Below are 22,021 nucleotides of genomic sequence, written 5' to 3'. Positions count from 1 at the left end.
GTTGGGGGTGGGGGCTCCAGGTCCTGGTGGAATGGGGGGGTCTGGTGTCCCCCCTCAGTGAGGGGGTGTCTCTTGCCTGCCTGAGGAGGGGTAGGGGCACGGGCACACGCATGTCCTTGGAGGGCACAGCAGGGCTGTGAGGATACACAAAGAGGAGACCTGGGGCGGGGGGAGGCACATGTGTGGGGGAGGGGGGGGGCATGCGTGTGGGGACTCCCTCAACCCCACTGGACACCCCCCAGACACGAGACTGAGAGCTCAAACCTTGTAATTTACTGGGGCAAAGCCAGGGCAGGGGGCAACATGGGGACAGGGAGATACAGGGGAGGGTAACAGGGCCCTGTGCCCCGCCCTCAATACCCACCCCACCCCCCACCCCCCGGCTTGCTATTGCTTTGCTTAAATCACAGTATTGACTTGGGGGGGGCACTAATAAAATTGGGGGGGCCAGTACCAAGTGGGTGAGAGGGGCAATAAGGGTGTGTGGGTGTGTGTACAGTGAGTGGGGGGCAGTGCAAGGTTTGGGGGGTGGGGGTGGGCACAGTGCCAGTTGTGGCGATAAAGATGGGAGGGGCAGTGCCAAGTCAGGGGCAGGGGGGCTGTAGTGATTACAAGGAGGGGCACAGTGATAGCAGCGCGCACAGTGATGGGCGGTAAGGCTGGGGATGGGGGCACAGTGATAGTGGGGGGCACTAAGGATGGCAGGGTCACAGTGATGGGGGTGCTGAGCTGGGGGGAGCACTAAGGACGGGGGGGGTCACAGTGATGGGGCAGTGCCAGGGGGCCTGGGGCAGTACTAGGGGTGGGGGGGGGTGGGGGGGAGAGCACAGTGCTTGAGGGGCAGTACCTGGGGGTGGGGTGGGTGCTATTTACAGGGTGGGGGGTTGCCCCAGCCTCCCCGCATTATTGCAATGGGCTGGGCCCGGAGGGGGGCCCCGGGGTGGGGGGTGATGGGTGCCCCCCCCCGGGGCGTGTGCGGGGCTCACTGCCCTCAGTGCAAGAGGTCATGGCTTAGGGTTGGGGGGGGGGCACCCTTGGGGTGGGGGGGGCACCCCGGGGCTGGGGGGCTCCCTGCCCTGCGAGCCATCACTGATTGCTTAGCAGATCCCTGAGGTGCCAGGAGGGGGCACTGGGGACCCCCCTGGACCCCCCACCCCACCCCGGGGCGCTGGGGGTCCCCGTCCCCATGGGAGTTGTGCAGTGGGGCCGGGGGGTGTGTGGGGGGGGCTCATAATTTTCCTGCCAAATATCCCAATTCCAGTTAAAAAATCATCGCTGAGCCCAAAGAGCAGCTGGGGTGGTGGTGGGGCAAATCGGGGGGCTGTTGCCAGGGGACAGTTGATGGGCGCAGCCTGTTGCTGGGGTCAGTTGGTAGGTACCATCACCGGGGGCGTTGCTGGGGGGTGTTGCCAGGGCGGTTGCTGGGTACCATCACCAGGCAGGGTAGCCAGGGGTGGTTGCTGGGGCGGTGGCTGGGTACCATCGCCAGGGGTGGTTGTCAGGAGTGGTTGCTGGGCTCAGTTGCCGGGTGCAGCTGCCAAGGCCCGTTGCCGGGCACGGTTGCCAGGTCCCTTTGTCAGGTGCGGATGCCAGGCATAGTTGCTATGCAACCGTTGCCAAGTACCATTGCTAGATAACTGTTGCCACGTACCGTTGCCGTGTGTGGTTGCTGGGTCCCGTTGCCGGGTAACCATTGTCAGGTCATCATTGCTAGGTCCCGTTGCCAGGTACCACTGATGAGCACGGTTGCTAGGTAACCATTGCTGGGTGCAGTTGCAGCTCATTGCCAAGTGACCGTTGCTGGGCACTGGGCCCAGTCCCATTGCCGGGCAACTGCTGCTGGGTCCCGTTGCTGGGTAAACATCTCTTGGTTGCCAGGCAACCACTGCTCAGAGAGTTGCTAGGAGCCATTGCTAGGTGCCCGTTGCCAGGCAGGATGCCAGTCCCGTTGCCAGGTAACCATTGTCAGGCGGGTTGCTAACTAACCATTGCTTGGGGGGTTTGCTGGGCGGTTGCCAGGCAGGTTGCTGGGTAGGTTGCCAGGTAACTGTTGCCAGGCAGGTTGCTGGGTGGGTAGATCCTGTTGCCAGGGGGTGTTGCCACGCAGAATTCCAGGTTCTGTTGCTGAGTAACCATTGGTGGCTGGTTCCTAGGATACTGTTGCCGGGTAGTCATTCTGGGATGGTTGCTGTGTGCTGTTGCCAAGTAACCACCACTGCCCAGTTGTCTGACAACGGTCACCGTGTTGTGCTGTGGGGTTGCCAGGTGACCGTTGCCAGGTGGATGCTGGTTGCAGTTGCTGGGTGATGGTTGCCAGGTAACAGCCGCTGGGCCCCGGGGGATGATTGGGCACCAGTTGCTGGGTACTGGTTGCCAGGGGGTTATGGTTAGATACCGGTTGCCAGGGGGTGATGGTTGGGTACCGGTTTCTGGGTGGTTGCCATGGGGTGGCGGTTGGGTACCGGTTGCTGGTGTCAGTACGGGGAGAAGAGGAGGGGGGCGTGGGCGGGGCGCAGGGGCCCGGGGGCGGGGCGCAGCAGGGCGGGTGCCAGGGGAGGCCCGGGCAGGAGGGGGGGCCCAGGGGGGCGCAGTGCCAGCGGTGGGGCAGCCATGGCAAGCGGCGGCAGCTGCCAGGGCCAGGGGGGGTGGCAGCAGCCCCCCCCCAGCCAGTGCCTTCGGCAGCTCCCTTATGGAAGGGCAGCGGTGCCTGCAGGGGTGAGGGGGGGGGGGGTGTCAGAGATGGGGGGCACCCCCTGGCACCCTATAGTGCCCTCCTCTGCCCCACAACGTTCCCTACAGCTACCCCCCAGTGCCCCCACCCCCTATAGTCACCTAGAGATAGCTCTAAGCACCCTATACCCAAGCACACCCTTGCCCCCTAGGTGACCCCCAGGACACCCTATAGATACCCCGGCCCACCCACCACCCCACAGCAACCCCAGGACAACCCTACAGATACCTCCCGGCCCACCCACCACCCCCACTACCACCCCCAGGACACCCTACAGATACCTCCACACACACACCTGCCCCACAGGACGCCCCCAGGACACACTATAGATAACCTGAGGCCCCCACTCCCCCATGGGACCCCAGGAGACCCCTGTGGACACCCTATGGCCACTGTGCCCCCCAGCCTCCCACTCACCAGCTCCGTGGGGGTCCGGGGCTTCTTGTGGCGCTCAGCAGCGGGTTGGGTTTTCCAGCCACGCCATCCCGGTGCCGCCGGCTCGAGATGTGCTGGGTGCAGAGGGGGCTCAGCAGGGGGCCAGGAGTCTGGCAGGGGGGCATGCTGGGGCAGGGGGTCCTCCAAGGGGGGCAGTTAGGGGAGCCAAGTGGGGCTAGGGGGTGCCAAAAGCATTTGGAGGGGGGTGTGTCTGCGGTCCGACAATGGTTTGGGGGGGTCCCATGAGCGTCTGTGGGGGTTCTAGGGGTCTCATGGCGTTTGGAAGGTCCTGGAGAGATCTCAGAAGGGGTTTTGGGAGGGTGGGGTGGTCCTAGGGGGCTCAGCTGGGTTGGAGGGGGCTTGGGGGGAGGTCCCAGGGGGCTCAGAAGGGTTTTAGATGTCCCATGAGGTTCTTGGGGGGGGGTCCCAATGGGATGGGGGAGGTTTGGGAAGGTCCTCACAGGGGCCTGAGGAGGGGTATGGGGGGCCCAGGGGGAGGGGTTCGGGTGTCCCAGGGTACCTGCTTGAGCTGGAGCTCAGAGTTGAGGCGGACGTTGCAGATCTGGCAGTGGAAGGAGCGCTCGGGGGCCTCAGCTGGGGGGGTCCCCGCAGCCCCCCCCAGGCGCGGGAAGGCGCGGATGGGCCCCAGGCCGCTGCGTGCCTCCACCAGCGTCTTGTGCTTTGTCCCTGTGCATGGCAGGGGGGGGGTGTCCACCCTGTGCCCCGGACCCCCCTTGGGACCCCCTGCACCCCAGGAACCCCGCTGGACCTCCCCAGGAACCCCTGCACCCCAGAACCACACCACCTCCCCCCCAGACCCCCCTGCACCCAGAGACTCTCCTGGGACACCCCCACAGGAGCCTCTGCACCCAAATACCCCCACTGGCACCTTCCAGGACCATGTGTCCCCCAGAGCCCCCTGTGCCCCCCACTTTGCTCTGGACACCCAGGACCCACCTGCACCCCCAGCATCCCCCAGTGCCACCTGACAATCATCCCTGTGCCCCCACCCCACATCCCACAGACCCCCCCTGTGCCCCCTGTGTCCCCCAGACCCCCCGTGCTCCCCCAACCCCCGCGTCCCCCCACCTTTGTTGTGGGCCTCCAGCTGCGAAAGGGAGTTGACGGCCACCTTGCACAGAGGCGCAGTACAGCAGCCGCTTCGCCTTTGCCTTCTCCTCCTCCTCCTCAGACCCCCCCCGCCCCCCCCCGCGCCCCCCCTGTTGCTTCTGCAGCTGCAGCCGGGGGGGGGAACGGGAGGCGAGGGTGGCCTGGGGGCACCGGGGGCTGCAGGTGCTGGGGGGCTGGTCACCTGCTGGCATGGAGAGAATTAACAGGGTACCCTGGGGACCCCCAGGTGGGAGGGCAAGGGGCGGAGGTACCCACCTGTGCTGTCAGGCATCTCCCCAGCTGCGGTGGGCATGGGGCCCGGGGGTCCCTGTGGTGTCCCCCCCCACGGCGGGGCACGGGTGGCCTCCAGCCCCTTCAGGCGTCGCGCGTGCCGGTTGCCCTGGTAGTGTGCTGCCGCCTGGCTCTGGGGACACCAGGGGCGCCGGGGGTCACTGCAGAGACCCCCACTCTGGGGACCTCCAACCTGGGCACCCTCCGCCCTGGGGTCCCCAAGTCTGGGCACATGGCACCCACATGTCCCCCCAACTCTGGGAACCCCTGCCCTAGGGACTCCCAAATCGGGGGACATTGCACCCAAGGGTCCCCCAGCTCTAGAGACCCTCACTCTGGGGACATAGAACACCCTGGAGACACAGCACCCCAGGACCACCAACCTGCGGACCCCCCACCCTGGGGACACAGGACACGGGAGGGGTCTGGTTGTGGGTGCCCAAGGGGGTCCTAGGCACCTGGGATGGGGGGGTCCTGGGTGCCTGGGAGGGTTCCAGGTTCTGGGGGGGGGGGCGTCCCAGGTGCTGAAGGGGCTCCCGGGGGATTGAGGGGGTTCCCGGTATCTGGGGAGGGCCCTGAGGAGTTTGCGGGGGGTCCCAGGGGTCTCACCTCAGAGTTGAAACGGATCTGGCAGACACTGCAGGCGATGACGGGGCGCCGGGGTTTGCCCAGCGCCGCCCCCAGCACTGCCTTCGGCACCGGCTCCATCTGCCGCACGGGGGGGTCACGTCCTGCGGGGGGGCACACCCGCACCCCCCAACCCCCCCAAAGCCCCAGTACCCGCACCCCCCAAAGCTCCTAGAGCCTCCCCAAAGCCCTCCCACACCCGCAAACCTCCCCGGCAGCCACACTCCCAAATTCCCCAAAAGCCCTCAGCCCCCCCAAAGTGCCCAGCAGCCCCCAGCCACCCCTGGGGCACATGGGGCGATGGGGGGCTCAGGGGGTGCTGGGGCCACCGTGGGGCAGAGGGCTGGTGTGGGGGGGGGGCTGTGGGGCCGGGAGGGTGGCTGTAAGACATGGGGGGTGCTGCCGGGGGGTGCTGTGGGGGGCTGCGGGTGCCAGCTGGGGGGCTGTAAGGCATGGGGGGGGGCTGTGGGTGCTGGGACAGGGGTGGTGGGGCACGGTGGGTGCTGGGGGGGGCGTGAGGCATAGAGGGTGCTGTGGGGGGCTGCGGGTGCTGGGCAGGGCTGTAAGGCACGGTGGGTGCCGTCGGGGGGAGGCTGTGGGGCGCGGGGGGGGCTGTGTCTGCCGGGTCGGGCAGCCCCCCCCCGCCCTGTTCCGTAGCGACTCAGGAATCTCTCCCTGCCCAACCCCGGGGGACCGGCCTCGCCCGCCCGCCCGGCCCCGCCATGCTCCCCCCGGTGCCCCCCCCGCCAGCCCGGGGGGGTCCCGGCCGCTGCTCCCCTCCCCCGCTCCCCCCTTACCCCCGGCGCGGCGGCGGGCCCGGTGCGACGGGGGGGGGGGGGGGGGGGGGAGGGGGGGATGGGGGGGATGGGGGGGTGGTACGGCGGCCGGGAGGGGGCGGGCCCGCGCGGTGACCCCTCCCGGCCGCCGTAGGACCCCCGGCCCCGCCGGACTCACCGCGGGCAGCGGCGGCAGCAGCCGCAGGGCGGCAGCGGCGTCGGGCAGCAGGAGGCGGCCGGGGGGGGCCCCCAGCGGCCCCGGGGCCCGCAGCATCGCCCGGCCCGGCCTGGGGGGGGGGGCACAGGGTGAGGGGTGGCCGCTCCCGCCCCCCGCGGCTCCTGGCGCCCCCCGCCCGGCCGGCCAATGGCGCCGCGCAGAAGTGGGGCAGCGGCGGGGGGGGCAGCTGGAGGCGCGTGGTACACGCGTGTCGCCCGGTCACGCGTGTCGCCGGTCAGGCATGGCACCCGCAGCTTCCCCCCTCCTCGCCACCCGCCGCCCCCCCCACCCCCCCCCCGCAGCGTTCCCGCGGTCACTCACGTGTCCCGGCGCGTCCTCACGCCACGCGTGTCCCCCCGGGCCCGCCGCGCACGCGCACAGGCGCGCGGGCGCGCGCACATGTCGGGACACGCGTGGGCGGGCCGCGCGTGGGCGGTCGGTTTGCCATGGGGACGGGCCCCCACCCTGCCCCACCCCTGCCCCGCGGGGAGCCCCGGCGGAGGGGAACAGCCCCGTGCCCCCCCCCCGCAGCCCCCGTGCCTCTCCCCGCCCCCCCAGCTCACATTCCCGCTTCCCCCGCCTGACCTCAGCCTGCGGGGGCCGGGACACGCGTGGGGCTACGGTGGGCACGTTGCCCCCCCCCGACTCGGACCCCCCCCCGCACATGCGCCTTGCGACGACACCAACACCCGCCCCCCCCCCGCCGCCGCGCGCCGGCCAGCTGCTGCGTCACCGGGGGGAGGGGGGGGGCGTGTCTAGGGGGGGCTGGGGGCGTCTGGCGGGGCTGGGGGTGCAGGCGGGGTTTTGGGGGTGCCTGCTGGGGGTGTTGGGGGGGGGGCTGGGGTGTGCAGGGAGAGGGCACAGGCCTGGGAGGGCTCGTGGCGCCGGGGCCCCCCCGCCGTGCCGCGGGGGGATGAATTATTGATGCCGACGCGTCCCGGCTGCTAATGAGGGCAGTAATGGTGTCACCCGACACGCAGCACACGCGTGGGCGCTCAGCCGTGCCCTGCCTGGCACACCGCGTGTGCTCCCCCATGTCCAGCCTGGCACACGCATGTGCTCCCCCATGTCTGACCTGGCACACGTGTGTGCTCCCCCCATTGCTGATCTGACACACACACACGGCCCCCCCCCATGACATGCATGTGCTCCCCCACCCTGACACACGCATGTGCCCCCCTCATGCCACAGCTCTGGGTTGGACACATTTATTGGGGGGGCCTGAGGTTACCCCCCCTCCAAATTAAATACAAACTGAAGCCACACACACACACCCCGGCGCCTGCCTGTGCCCCCTGGCCCCCCCCAGCGCTAGTGCAACCCCCATCCCTCCCCCCCCCCTCCCCCCCCCCCCCCCCCCACCCCCCCCACCCCCCCGGCCAGGGGACGGGGACGCCCCGGGGACATGGGGGGGTGGCTTTGCATGTGTCGTCCCCCCCCCCTGCCTCCGGGTGCAGGGTCAGTGCAAAGTGAGGTGCCCATGGTGGGGGGCACGGGCAGTGCAGCACGTGCTGGGTGCCACCGTGGCCAGGCACCACTGCCGGAGGGTGACACTGCCACATGGTGCGTGTCCCCCACTCCCTGTGCCAGGCGCAGTGATGATGCTGGCACCAGTGCCCGGCGCGGTGACGGTGCCTGGCCATGTGTTGTCCATCCCCACCGGTGTCCTGGCTGCGGTGCTGGTGCCCAGGGTGGCAATGCCAGTAACAGCAGTGATGTCACTGGCATGGCACCGGTGCCCGGGGGTGGCAATGCCAGTCACAGCAGTGATGCCACTGGCACGGCGGCGGTGCACACCATGGCGGTGGTGTGCCGGTGTCCGGTGTGGTGGCTGTGCCCAGCATGCAGGTTGTGCCAGCTGATGGCAGCTGCGCCCAGCGTGGTGGCTGTGCCTGGGCTGCTGCCGCTCAGCACAGTGGTGTCCAGCGTGTCGGTGACCGTCTTGGCATGACCCCACGTGCCGGTGGTGGCAGCACCCAGCCGGCTGGTGACGCCTGTGCTGGTCGGTACCCAGTCCAGTGGTGACGCCTGTCCTGGTGGGACCCAATCCAGCAGTGCTGGGACTGTTGCCAGCCGGCACGATGGTGGCCAGCGTGTTGGTGGTGCCCAGTACGGGGGTACCCGGTGCGTCGGTGCCCAGCCCAGCAGTGCTTGTCCTGGCGCAGTGCCCGGCGGTGCGTGGCCCACAGTGCGGTGGGGTGACACCGGTGGTGCGGGGCCCCGTCAGGCTCCGAGGCCGCCTGGGGCTTCAGCTGCGCCTTCTCCATGGCCGTGCCATAGGGCCCCGAGCGCTTGAAGAAACCCAGCTGGGGGGGGGTGTCAGGGTGGACCCCCTGCCCCCCATGTCCCCTGGGACCTCTATGGACCGGCGCCCCCCCCCCCCTCCCCATGTCCCTGTGCCACCCCCAAGTCCCTTGTGCACCCACCATGTCCCTTGTGCCCCCCCCCCATGTTGCTGCACCCCTCCATGTCCCTGGACCCACCCCCCACGTCCCCCCCCCACCAATGTCCCTTGTGCCCTCTCGTGAAGACCATGTCCCTTGTGTCCCCCATGGCCCTGGCACCCCCATGGCCCCTGTGCCCCCCCCCGTGCCCCCCCTAGACCCACCTTGTAGAGGCCGTAGCAGAGCAGGGCGAGCAGCAGCAGTCCCAGCAGCACTGCCAGCACCACCACCCCACACTGGCACCCCATGGCCGCCCTCGGCGCGTGCCCACTGCAGCCCTGTCAACACCTGCCACAACAGCGCCACCCATGAGGTCACCTGTGGGGTCACCCCCACTCCCACTGCAGCCCCATCACACCTGCCACCCCCCAGCATCACCCACAGGGTCACACTCACCCACCACCCACTGCAGCCCTGTCACTACCTGCCACCCACAGTGTCATCCATGGTGTCACCCCATGGCCACACCAGTCCTGTCCCCACCTGCCCACCCCCAGCATCATGCACAGTGCCACCCATGGGGTCACCCACCACCCACCACCCACCACCCACAGTATCACCCCACACCCATGGTAGCTCCATCCCCCACCCCACCCCCCAGGGTGCCCCCTGCGTGTCCGTCCCCCCCCATCCCCCCCCCATCACCTGTAGGCGCTGGCTGGGGTAGTGCTGGGGCCAGATGCGGTACGGCAGCCGCAGCACCCCGGTACTCAGCCTCACAATGTAGCGCCTGCACCCGCGTCTCCCGCTGCAGCACCCGTTGATCAGCACTCTTGGGCACTCACGGGCACCCACATGGCACTCGTGGGCACCCGAGGGCCCCCATATGGCACCCACGGGCACCCACGGGGCACCCACTGACATCCAAAGGCACCCACGGGCACCCGAGGGCACTCACAGGCTCCTGCATCCAGCACCCATATGGGCACTGTGGTGCCAGGGCAGCCGCTAACCCTCCCCCCCACTGGTGACAAGGGCACCCACCCTGGGGGGCTGCGGCGCAAGGTGGGTCCCAGGATGGGTTCAGGATGCGGGAGGCACCAGGGGCTGGTGTGGGTGCTGGGAGGCAGATGCATATGTTGGGGTCCTGGAGGGTCCCAGGGGGGTCCCCAGGGGTTCCAGGGAGGCCTGGGGGGGGTGTCCCAGGAGGTCTCATGTCAGGGGATCCAGGGGGGGGCCTGGGGGGGTCCCAGGGGGCCTCATGTCAGGGAGTCCCAGGGAGGGCCCCAGGAGGTCTCGGGAGGGTCCCGGGGTCTCACCTGCCGCAGGGAGGGGGCCCAGAGACGGAAGGCCCAGGCGCAGGCTCACCCGCTGCTGCTTCTCCAGCCCCCCCATGGGGCAGCTCAGGCGGAAGCACTCGGCCTCGGGGCACCCCTGTGACCCCCACGTGTCACCCACAGCATGGACACCCATGTCACCCACAGCCAGGTCACGCCCCCACATCATCCACAGCAGGGACAGCTGCCCCCCCAGGTGTCACCTGCCTTGGGGACACCCGGCCCCCCAGACATCCTCTGCCTTGGGGACACCCAGCACAGCAGTGCCACACTGTGGGGACAGCACACCTCGGGGGGCACATGCCAGGCTGGGGGTGCCACAGGGCTGGGACACACACACATGACGGGGACATGCAGGCAGAGGGGGACGTGGGCACAGGGACATGCGGGCACTCACCAGGGTGTAGGGGGGTGCAGGGGGGCTGCTGCCCGCGTGTCCCTGGTGACCAACGTCCCCTGTGTCCCGGCGCTGCAGGCCGTGTGCCTCAGGGCTCTGCTCCTGCTCCTGTGGGGAGGGCACAGCTCTGGGGACAGCCCTGTCCTGCGGCCACCCCTGCGGGCACCCAGGGCCAGCCCTGCCACCCTCAACCTCCCCCTGCCACTGGTGTCCCAGTGCAACCCCATGTCCCCAGTGTCACCCCATGTCCCCAGCACCCTCCAGTGCCTTCCAGTCTTCTATCTCCCAGTGCCACTCAGTGTCACCCAATGTCTCCAGCACCCTCTAGTGCCCCCCAGTTCTCCATCTCCCGGTGTCACCCAATGTCCCCAGTGCCACCCAATGCCCCCACCACGTCCCAATGCCCCCAGTGCCCCCCAGTCTCCATCTCCCAGTGTCACCAGTGTCACTTAACATCCCCACCACCTCCCAGTGCCCTCCATTCCTCCATCTCCCAGTGCCACCCAGTGTCCCCCGTACTCTCCAGTCCCTCCATCTCCCAGTGCCACCCCATGTCCCCAGCACCCTAGTCCCCCTCCCTGCGGGCGCACCGCCAGGCGCAGGTTGTCCAGAGGGTGACTGGTGGAGCAGTTGCGGGGTCCCGAGTGGCCAGTGACATAGAGGAGGGGGTGGCCCCGGTAGCTCAGGGGACAGCTCAGCTCCAGGGTGCCGTGGCTGATGGCGCTGGGACCCTCGTTCACTACCTGATGGCACCGAGGGGGGGGGAACACATGGCAGCGTGGGGTAACACCCACAGCATGGGGACGTGGCGCCCACAGGGGCACCCATGGGCACGGGGACATGGACACACGTGGGGTCAGGGACACAGGGACCCCCGGGGTTGGGGACACAGGGACCCCCGGGGTCGGGGACACAGGGACCCCCCGGGGTTAGGGACACAGGGACCCCCGGGGGTCAGGGACAGGGACCTTCAGGGTTGGAGACCCAGGGAATCCCCCACCTCATAGATGTGCTCCACGGGCGGCCCCAGGTCCTGCAGCTGCCGGGGTGGCTGCTCAGGTGTCCAGCCCCCCTCAGGGACAATGACAACATCAGGCCGTGACACCCTGGGGACACAGAGAGGCATGGGGGGGTTGGACAGGGCTCAGCACCCCGTGCTCCCCTCGGACCCCCCAGCGTGGGTGGCACTCACCCAAAGGCAGAGAGGCGGGTGGCTGCCCGCACCTCCAGTGGCACTGTCACCACCTCGCTCTGCGAGTTGTTGGCGTTCTTGCTGCCGGCACACAGGGAGGGGTCACGGCATGCCCCCCCCCCGGCTGCTGGCACTGGGGGCACACCCCTCCCCAGAAACCCCCGCAAGCCTGAGCCCTGGTGTGACCCTCTCCCCAAGTCTGAATGGGACCCCCACACACCTTTGGGACTCCCCTCAAAGGTCCCAGATGGGATGTGGCAGGTTGGACCTCCACACACCCCAGGGTGCCCAAGGTGGCCCCCCCCACTCCAGAGTGCCCCCCCCGGTAGGATCTCCCCTGACCCCCCCCAACCAGGATGCCCCACTGCGATCCCTTAGCTAGGACTGCCCCCTCCCAGGACCCTCACCCCAGGATGCGCCAGGGGGGACCCCCCACCCCAGGATGCCCCAGAAAGGACCCCCCCACCCCAGGGTGCCCCAGCTGGGTCCCCTCACCTGCGGATCTGCAGCTCAAAGCGGATGCTTTTGCTGCTGTCACTGAGGTGGGGGACAGTGAAGCGCAGCCCCCCCCAGATCTGCGGGCAGAAGGGAAGGGGTCACGCTGGGCCTCCCAACACCCCCACATGCCCCCCACCCCCCGTGCCCCCCACTCACGCTGGCACCCGCCTTCATGGGGTTGCCCAGGTCGCAGATGAGGGGGCTCGAGTTGTTGCCCACCCCAAGCTCACAGCTCAGTGCAGAGAAGTTCTGAGGGGGGGAGGGATGTGTCAGAAGCCATGGCACTGGGGGGGCCCACGGGGCACCCACAGATGCCCACCCCTGTGCACCCACCCCACACCTGCGGACACCCCCATGCACCCACTCCATGTCTGAGGGCACCCCCATGTACCTGGGGACACCCCCATGCACCCACCCCATGTGTGGGGGCACTCACAGGCACCTGCCCTCTATCCAAGGGACACCCCCAGGTACCCACCTCATACCCAGGGGCACCCACCCCATACCCAGGGGGCACCCCCTGACCCCCCATGCACCCACCCCACACTCTGGAGCACCCCTGCACACGCACCCCATGTGGGCGCAGCACCCCGGTGTACTGGGCGTGGGGAGGGGGGCGCACGTGCAGCTCGGCCTCGTAAGCCCCCCCCTCGCCCTGGTTGCGGGCATTGAAGGTCAAGTTCAGGCTGTTGCGGTCTCCCAGGTAGACGGCGTGGCGGTCCCTGTGGGGGACCCTGTGTCACAGCCACCCTGTGCCATGGCCCCATGGGGTCCCTTGGGACCCCCCAGCCCCCCTCTTACGCAGATGCCTCCAGCTGCAGGTCAGGCACGCAGACGTTGTCCTCCCCACAGTCCAGCTGGATGTGAGCCTGCATGGGGGACACAGGGACAAAGGGGGACATGAGTGTGATGGAGGCCATAGGGGACATGGGGACAAAAAGGCACACAGGGACAGTGGGGGGCACGAGGGTGATGGGAGACATGGGGGACACAGGGACGATGGGGACACAGTGACAGAGGGATGCAGGGGACAGTGGGTGACACAGGGACAGCAGGTGACATGGGCAGCGGGTGATGTGGGACAACAGCTGATGCAGGAGACAATGGCTGGCAAAGGCGTGACACTGGGTGCCACAGGGTAAAACTGGGTGCCATGGATGGCAGAAGGTGCCATGGGGTGACAGTAGGTACCACGAGGTAGGACAGGGTGTGGGGGTTCGCACAGGGTGCCACGGGGTGACGCTAGGTGCCAGGGGGTGCTGGGGGGTGCCAGGGGGTGCTGGGTGTACCTTGGTCTCCAGTCGGGTGTGGGTATGAGCAGCCAGGACTGGATGCAGCCCATGGGTATCAGGGGGCGCGTGGGGGTCCAGAGCGAAGCTCAACCCCACAGCGATGGGTGACAGCTTATCCCGAAACTCTGACTCGTTCTGCCAGGGGGGGTGACACAGGGATGAGCAAGGTGGGGGGGGGGGTCCCACTAGGTGCCCCCCTTCCACTCCTGGCATACCCGCAGGAAGACAGCCATGGTGTGGCAGCGGGTGCCGGCGCCATTGGGGACAGGCAGGGTGAGGGTGCGGGTGGGCTGCCCCCCTGGGAGGAACAGCGCCCGCCGCCCCCCACCAGCCTTCGCCCCATCCATGCTCAGCTCCACCGTGAACCCTGGGTTGGAGGAGGGACACCCATGTCAGGGCCACTGGCATCCAGGGCCCCCGGTGGCCAAGGGTCCCTGACATGTGTCCCCCCCCATGTCCCCTGTCCCCCCCCCCACTTACCGATGGGGCCGGGCAGGTGACGTCCCGAGGCGTTGAGGCAGAAGCTGACATTGATGCTGGGGGGGTGGGAAGGGGGGACACCCATGGGACCCCCCTGCCTGCCCCATGGGTGCCCTAGCATACATGTGTGTGTCCCATCTCCCTGTGCCCCCCTCAGTGCCCCCCATCCCTCACTGTCCCCAAGAGCTCTGGATGGACCCCACTCTGCACCCCCCACGGTGTCCCCTGTACCCCCTTGCTGCTCCCAGACTGCTTGCGACCCCACCCAAGTACACTCTACCTCCTTATCCCTGGGATATCCCCAAGGCCACCATACCTCTACTCGTCCCCATGTCCCCAGGAACCCCCTCGGTGCAACCTCCCCAGGGAGAAACCCCCCTCAGTGCCCTCAGCCACTGGGTTGCCCCAGTAAGTCCCTCCTCACCAAGGTTCCCGATGTCCCCAAGCCCCCCACATGACCCCTCAGTGCCTGTCCCCGTGCCCAGTGCCCCCCAGTGTCACGCACCAGGGGACGTGAAGGCCGGTGCCCTCCAGGACACAGCTGCGCTCCTCCGGGTTGAACATGGTGGGGAAGACGCTGAGCATGGCGCTGGCGTGGACGATGGGACGGCCCCTGGGGACAGGGCATCAGGGACAGCCCAGGGACACCCGGGGACACCCCCCCAGGCTGGTGGCACCCACCTGTACACCACGGCTGTATCCACCCCAAAGGCACCCACGAGGAGGTCTGCGGGGAGAGGGGGACAATGGTGTCACCAGAGATGGGGTGACACAGCCAGAAGGGGTGGCAGTGGTGGTGGGACACCCGTGGGGGGAGGATCTGGGGATGGGTGTCCCCTTCATGGGGTGGCATGGCCATGGATGAGGGTCCCCAACCATGGGACACCCACCATGGGGACATCTGGGGCTGAGTGTCCCCTCCATGTGGTGGCACGACCAGGCTGGGGGTGTGTGTCCCCCCCCAGCTGCTGGGCACCGATGGAGTGGCAGAGACAGAGCTGGGTGTCCCCAACTGCTGGACACCCACAGGGCAGGACAGATGGGTCGGGGTGTCCCCCACCGCGGGATGGCATGGACAGGCTGGGCACCCCCAGCCGCTGAGCACCCTGGGGTGGGACCCGGGGGGGGTGCCCACGCGGGGGTGCCGGCGGGTGCCTAACTTACCTGGGTAGCCGTTGCCGTCGAGGTCCGTGGCCCCACGCAGGGCGGCTCCGAAGAAGTCGGGGTGCCGGCCAGGCGCCCAGTGCCCCCGCAGCACCTGGGCTGGCTGGGGGTGCAGCCCAGCCCCCCGCCCGCTGTAGATGTACACCAGCCCCTGCCGGCCCTCGGTGCCCAGTGGGGCCCCCACCGCCACGTCTGCACCATGCCGCTCAGAGGGGGCACGGGGGGCCACGCTCCCTCTGGGCACCCCTGTGGCCCCCTAGAGCCCCGGCAACCCCCCCGTGCCACCCTACGGTGCAGGGACCCCCCATGCCCCGTATGGCCCCTGTGCCACCCTATAACTTGGGCACCCCATGCACCTTGTGTGCCCCCCCTCTGCGCTGGGCACCCCATGCACTCCCTGTGCCCCCTCCCCAGGCACCCCCACCCTGGGCACCCCATACACTCCCCGTGTCGCCCTATACCCTGACTCCCCCATGCCCCCCACCCCCGGGGCACCCCCTTCCCCACCCCCAGGCACCCCTTTACCCCCTGTGCCACCTCCCACCCTGACCCCCCCCGCCCCCAACCCGTGCCCCGCCCCCCCCCAGGTACCCACCGTTGAAGCCGTCCAGGTCAAGGTCCCCCAGGGGGGCGATGGCACTGCCGAAGCGCCCGAACTCCTGGGGCCCGGTGAGGGCCATGGCGGGGGTGGGCAGGGCCCCCCCGGGCAGCTGCAGGTACAGGTACACCCTGCCCACCTCCTGCACGCGCCCCTCCCCTGTCCGCGCCATGAAGAGGGGAGCCCCCACCAGCAGGTCGGCCAGCCTGCGGGCAGCGGCTGTCAGCCCCCAGCCTGCGGACCACGGCATGGGTGGGGGGGCACCCATGGGTGCCCGGCGGGAGCACCCATGTGGGTGGGGGCTGGGGGCATGCACTCACCCGTCGTTGTTCACGTCCGTGGCTGCCACTGCGTAGCCGAAATATGCTGCCATCTGATGGGTGGGGAGCGGGGTAATGGGGGGTGCTGGGGGGACCCCCCGCACTCTCCATTTTCCCCTGCACCCAGCACCCCACGGGGGCATCCAGCAAGCTGCCTGGACGCCCCCTGGGCCCCCCCGGACACCCCCAGCCCCACCTGCTCCCCTGAGAAGTTGTACAGGGACTTCATGTTGGTGCCGTTGAGGATGGTGACCTGGGGACACAGGGGACAGGACACACTGTGGCAGTGGCCAGGGAGCCTCATCAGCTGGGGCCCCCTGTGCCCCTCCATGTCCCCTGTCCCCCCAATGGCCCCTGTGTACCTGTGTCCCTTGTCCCCTCCATGTCCCTTACGACCCCCATCCCCCCCATCCCCTGTCCCCCCCACATCCCCCGTCCCTGCAGCCTTACGTAGCCATAGGTGAGGTTGCCCTTAGGGACACCAGCCACAAAATCTGCAAGGGACAAAGTGATCCTGTCAGGGGGGTGTCCGGGTGGGGGGGCTGTGGCACTCCCATGTCACTCTCCCACTGGCACCCCAGTGGCACCCACCTTGTGTTGTGTCCCCGCTGAACTCGCCAACTGCCACGGAGTAGCCTGTGGGGTGGAGAGGTGTCAACTGTGTTGTCACCTGTGCCACTGATGCCACCCTGTGCCCAGTCCCTGTCCCCTTGTGCCCCCCGTGTCCCCATGTCCCTTGTGTCCCTGTGTCTCCCTGTGCCCCTGTCCTCTATCCCTAAGCCCCTGTGTCCCCATATCCCCACGTCCATCCCTCTCTCCCCTGTCCCCATACCCTGTGTTCCTGTCCCCTATGTCCTCACACCTCATGTCCCTGTCCCACCATGACTCCCACACCCCCATGCCCCAAGTGTCCCTGTGCCACTGTGTCCTCATGCCTGTTTCCTCTGTCCCTTCTGTCCCCATGCCCCTGTGTCCCCATGCCCCTGTGTCCCCACATTTCCCATGTCCCCATGCCCCTGTCCCTGCCCCCCACAATCTCCCCTGTCCCCATGCCCCTGTCCCTGTCCCCCTCCCATCTCCCACGTCCCCACGCCCGTGTCCCCCACACTCCCTGTCCCCAGGCAGACCCATGTAGCTGTCATCGTGTGTGGGGGCTGCCTGGCGCGTCTGGAGCTGCCCAGCCACCTCCTGGATGAAGTACTCCGGGTAGCTGGAGGCTGTGATCTGCTCCTGCGTCGCCGACATCACCTGCCCTGGGGGCACGGGCGGCCCCTCAGCACCCAGGGGTACTGCCCACCGTGCCGGGCTGGCAGGCAGGGTGGGCAGAGGCAGACAGGGGGGTACTTAGGGGCAGGCAGGGGGGGGTGTAGGGACAACCAGAGGGTTCAAGGACAGGCAATGACAGGCAGGGAGGTGCAGGGACAGGCAGGGGTCTCTCAGGGGAAGGCAGGGTGAGGCAGGGTCTGGGGTCTCACCTTGCCAGAAGTAGCTGCCAGGCCCCCCCAAGAGCACCCGTCCTGTCTGCAGGGAGACCCGGGGGTGGGAGCCTTCAGCCTGGGGCACCCGTCAGCACCCCTTATATGCTTCCAGACCCCTATATACACCCCCCACCCCCACATACCCTATGTGACCCCCATAATGCCCCAATGTACCCCTGCCTCTTCATGCCCCCCATCCCTCACCCCCCCATCCCCATGATAGCCTCTATCCCTTACCCCCCCACCGCCATGATACCCCCCATGTCACCCAATATCCCCTGTGCCCCACCGGTGCCCCCCATGTCCCCACCTGGGTGAACTCCGCGCTGAAGCCCCCCTGGCAGTAGCCCTGCCCCGCTGCAGAGTTCAGGTCTGTGGGGAGAGGGGGGCAATGGTTGGGGGACCTTGAGGGGGGGCGGGGCTGAGGTCCCATGGGTGCTATTTGGGGGGCTATGGGGATGTCACTCATTGGGGTGCCAGGCTGGGGGTGCCCAGGGTCCCATGGGTGCCAGCCTGGGGGCCATGGGGATGACCCCGCAGAGGCGCCAGGTAGGGAGGATGCTGGGGGGCGTCCCTGGGTGCCAGGTAAGATCCAGGGGGGTCATCCTGGCAGTATCAGGCACAGGAGGTGATGTCCAGGGACCCAGGGGCACCAGGCAGGGGGGTCTGGAGATGTCATCCATGGGTCCTGGGCAACCAAGATGCCCAGTGGTGCCACCTATGGATGCCGGGCTAGGGGGTGCTGGGGGGTCTGGGGGCAGGGGGCGGGGTCCCACCTGAGCGGCAGGGTGCATACTCCACAAACTTAGAGAAGTTGCCGATGGAGAGGAAGCAGGTGCCCACTGGCTCCCGTCCCCCCCCTTCCTCCTTGGGGGGGCTCCAGCTGTACAGTGGGGCACAGGCCTGGGGCAGGGGGGAAAGAGGGGTCTGTGAGTGGTGGGGGGCACAGGGGGTCCGCACACAGACAGAACCCTGCCCCCTGCTTCCCCCCCAACCCCCTGTGCCCCCCATACCAGGATGGAGGCGTTGTGTGCCCGCACAGTGGCCCCAAACCACTGCAAGGACTTGAACTCGACGGGGTCGGGGGTCTCTGTGCTGTTGCCCCCGAAGTCATGGGTGCGGGCTCCTGTGAGGAGGGGGGAAGCAGGGGGTCAGGCCAGCACTCACTGCCCCAGCACCCATGAGACCCCTGCCCCAGCACCCACTGCTCCCCCCCAGGTTTATCATTAACCAGGCAGGACAGGAGCCCAGAGGCAGTGCCAAGGCCACGGGGCCAAGAGGGGTGGCATTGAGGATGATGACGTGGGGCTGGGGGGGCTGTTCGAAGGGCCCACGGGGGGCTACTGCGTCCTATGGGTGCTGGGGGCCATGCCCCTGTCGCCATGCAGTGCATGTCCCCAGGCCTGGCTGTGCCCTGTCCCCATGCCCAGGGGGTCCCGTCCCCACCTATGTCCCCATGCCCCTATCCCCACCCTGTCCCCATACCGGAGGGGTCCTGACCCCACCCGTGTGCCCACCCCTGTCCCCATGCCCAGGGGGCGTGCCCCCACCCGTGTCCCTGTCCCCATCGGTGTCCCCCTCCCCTTACCGATGTGGTCAAAGTCGATGGGGGTGCAGTCATCACCGGGGGGCCAGGGGCAGTGGTAGACTGCCCCCCCCTGGGTGACATTGGGCTGGCTCGTGTTGGCTTTGGGGGCACCCACCAGGATGCTGACGCTGGGGGGGGTGTGCGTGAGTGGGATGCTCGGCGGGGTGGCTGTCCCCATGGGGACACGGTGGCTGTCACCCGTGGGGCACTGGGGGGGCTCGCAGAGGAGGGAGGGGGCCCAGGAACCCTGGTGGGGCGTGTCCTGGGGGGAGGGAAACCCCTGCCCCCCCCGGGGTCCCACGGGACCCTGACTCAGCCTGGGTGACCCCTTCCGGCTCTGTGGGAGAGGAAGCGCTGAAAGCACCCACGGCCGGAGGGGGGGGGGCGGGGAGGGGGGGTCCGGGGAGGGGGCCCACCCACCATGGGGCACCCAGGCCCCGCAGCTGGGGGACACCAGTTTGCCCTGCCCCCCCCCTGCCCCCCGGGTGTGGGTCACGCGTGGGGGGCAGGGCCATTCTCGGACGACCGGGTCCCCCCGAGCCCCCACCGCCCCCGGGGGCAGCTCCTGACTCCGGTTACAGGAAACGCTCCGGCCGGGGCAACGGGGCCCCGGGACCCCGGCAGGGGCCGGCGGGGGGGAACGGGGACGGAGCCGGGGCTCAGCCCCCGCCCAGCGCCCTGAGCCCCGCCGGACACCCCCGGGGCTGGACCGGTCCCGGTCCCCGTTACCCCGGCCCAGCCCCCGGTCCCACCCCGTTTTCGGTACCCGCCCCGATGTCCCGTTCCCGCTACCCCGTCCCGGTCCCGCCCCGATGTCCCATTCCCGTTACCCCGTCCTGGTCCCCGGTCCCGTTTCCCACTGCCGGTTCCCGCTCCCCGGTGTCCCGTTACCGGTCCACCGCCCACTCCCGGTTCCCATTACCCGCTCCCGGTCTCACTGCTGCCCACTTGCCGCCCCCGCCCTGCTCCCGGGGCCGCTCCCCGTCCCGCTGGGCCGCTCCCGCTCCCCGTCCCCGCCCGGTGCCCGGTGCCCGGTGCCCGTCCCCGTCCCGGCTGACGGGGCCGCTTCGGGTGCCCGGACCCGTCCCGGTGCCGCTCCCAGTCCCGTCCCGTCGCGGGGCCCGGGGCCGCCGCCGATACCTGCGGGGCCGGGGCAGGTAAAAGTCCAAGGCGAAGCCGAAGAGGGACCCGGGGGCCCCGCGGAAGGCGACGGGCCGCGCCGCCTCCAGGTTGAAGGCAGCGGCGGGCGGCGGCAGCAGCAGCGGCAGCAGCAGCGGTAGCAGCGCCCGGGGCCGGGACCGGGGGCGGCGCGGGGGGGCCGGGGCCGGGGCCATGGCGGAGCGGGGCTGGCCGAGCTCGGCGCTGCCTCCCGCTCCCGAGTCCCCTCGGAAAATGCCCGGGGGGGCCCGGCCCGCCCCGCCCCGCCGTGACTCACCGGGGAGGAGCCAGAGCCCCGTCGGACACCGGCACCGACACCACACCGGGGGCACGGGGCGCCGGGAGAGGCCGGGGAGGAGCGGGACATCAGGGACAGGAATAATCCTGGGGCACCGGGACGCTCCGAAGGGGCCGGAACGTCGGGGATGAAGACACCCGAGGGGCACCGGGACAACCCGGGGGCACCGGGGCACCTGAAGGGCACCGGGACACCCTGGGATACCGGGACATCAGGAATGGGGACACCCTGGGGCATTAGGACACCCAAGGGACACCGGGACATCAGGGACAGGGAATAACAGGATACCCTGAGGGCACAAGGACACCGGGGACAGGGACATCGGGACACTGGATACTGGGGACCAGAGCACTTGAGGGGCACCAGGACGGACACTGGGAACAGGGACACCAGAGACCGGGATCCCCAGGGGGGGCAGGACACCAGGAACATGGACACTGGGGGGATACTGGAGAGACCGGGACACCAGAAATTGGGACACCTGAGGGGATGGGGACACTGGTAATAGGGACACTGGGGACCACAACACACTTAGGGGTACTGGGACACTGGAGAGGACTGAGACACCAGGAACTGGGATACTGGGGCCTCACCAGGGGGAATGGGACACTGTGGGGACAGCGAGAGACCAGGGGAGATGGGTGCCCAGGTGGCAACAGGACACTGGGGACGGGGACACTGGGGAGGGATGAGGGGACACAGGACACTGAGGACAGGACACCAGTGAAGGGACTGGGACAGGGGACGAGACCCCAGGTGACATGACGGGCAGTACACTGGGACAATGGGGGGGATGAGAGGACCTGGGGGTGATGGGGGTAGGGACAGGACAGCAGGGCATGCTGGGACACTGGGACACAGGACACTGGGAGTACTGGGACACTGAGAGGACAAAGGGACACAGGACACCATGGGGCACCCGGGTGGGACAGGCACAAGGGGACACGGGGATACACGTGGGGACACAGGGCACTGCGGAACACAGGACACCAGTGGGACACTGGATGACACGGGGGGGACACACAACAGGACACTGGGGATGTGACCTGGAGACAGGAGAGGGACAGGGCTGGGCGGTCGCAGGGCTGGGGACCGCAGCGGGGAGGAAGGGGACGGGGACGGGGGCGGGGGGGGCCGGATCCGGCTGCTGCTTCCTGGAAGGAACCAGCGGAAACAGCCGGAGCTGGAGCCATTCCCACGCGGCTGCACAGAGGGGCCGGGACCCCCCACGAGGGGACACGGGGGGGGGGGTCATGGGGTGGCCACCAGCACCCCGGGCCCCTGCCCCACAGTGGGGTCTGCGTGCAACGGGGGGTGGTGCCCCCCCGGCAGCACCTTTGCTGTCTCCACACGACTGCACTCACAGGGTCCTGTTCCCCACAAGTGTGCAAATGGTGCACACCAGCCTCTCGCTCCCCATGAGTGTGCAAACCGTGCACGCCCACCACCTCTGAGTGTGCAAGTGGTGCACCCCCGGCCTCTCCACCCACACATGCAGATGCTACAAGCTCACTGGCCCCTTCACATGTGCGCACAGCTGCCCACCCCTCCACATGCTCGTGCAAAGGGTGGGATGGGGGGGACGGGACCCGCCCCCCGCCCCAAGTGGCCCCCATGCGAGGCGGGTGCCCGGGTGTGTGAGGGGCCGGG

The 22,021-nt window shown here is 68.9% G+C and overlaps 2 protein-coding genes across 2 annotated transcripts; both read right to left on the bottom strand.

The window, feature by feature from the left end:
- Positions 1–251: 251 nt before the first annotated feature.
- Positions 252–6,623, bottom strand: ZNF385A (zinc finger protein 385A). The gene is given in 9 exon segments (XM_056322481.1): positions 252–2,707; positions 3,149–3,240; positions 3,687–3,853; positions 4,256–4,307; positions 4,309–4,478; positions 4,553–4,700; positions 5,177–5,275; positions 6,149–6,257; positions 6,509–6,623. Coding segments are annotated over 9 exon segments (1,647 nt in total). The 5' UTR covers positions 6,589–6,623; the 3' UTR covers positions 252–1,977.
- A 931-nt stretch (positions 6,624–7,554) lies between these two features.
- Positions 7,555–20,310, bottom strand: ITGA5 (integrin subunit alpha 5). The gene is given in 33 exon segments (XM_056322353.1): positions 7,555–8,493; positions 8,796–8,861; positions 8,863–8,919; positions 9,277–9,333; positions 9,335–9,379; positions 9,891–9,923; positions 9,925–10,005; positions 10,306–10,413; positions 10,896–11,048; positions 11,306–11,411; positions 11,498–11,578; positions 11,993–12,072; positions 12,152–12,244; positions 12,567–12,717; positions 12,797–12,864; positions 13,285–13,422; positions 13,503–13,654; positions 13,768–13,823; positions 14,273–14,380; positions 14,449–14,494; positions 14,932–15,123; positions 15,527–15,735; positions 15,850–15,902; positions 16,046–16,102; positions 16,300–16,343; positions 16,441–16,485; positions 16,977–17,102; positions 17,325–17,370; positions 17,638–17,699; positions 18,104–18,230; positions 18,341–18,453; positions 18,916–19,043; positions 20,056–20,310. Coding segments are annotated over 33 exon segments (3,474 nt in total). The 5' UTR covers positions 20,250–20,310; the 3' UTR covers positions 7,555–8,094.
- Between the last annotated feature and the right edge of the window lie 1,711 nt (positions 20,311–22,021).

Source organism: Falco biarmicus, chromosome 19 (assembly GCF_023638135.1).
Source record: "Falco biarmicus isolate bFalBia1 chromosome 19, bFalBia1.pri, whole genome shotgun sequence".
Lineage (NCBI taxonomy): Eukaryota > Metazoa > Chordata > Aves > Falconiformes > Falconidae > Falco > Falco biarmicus.
Note: the sequence above shows the minus strand (reverse complement) of the source record. Positions and strands in the feature narration are given on the sequence as shown.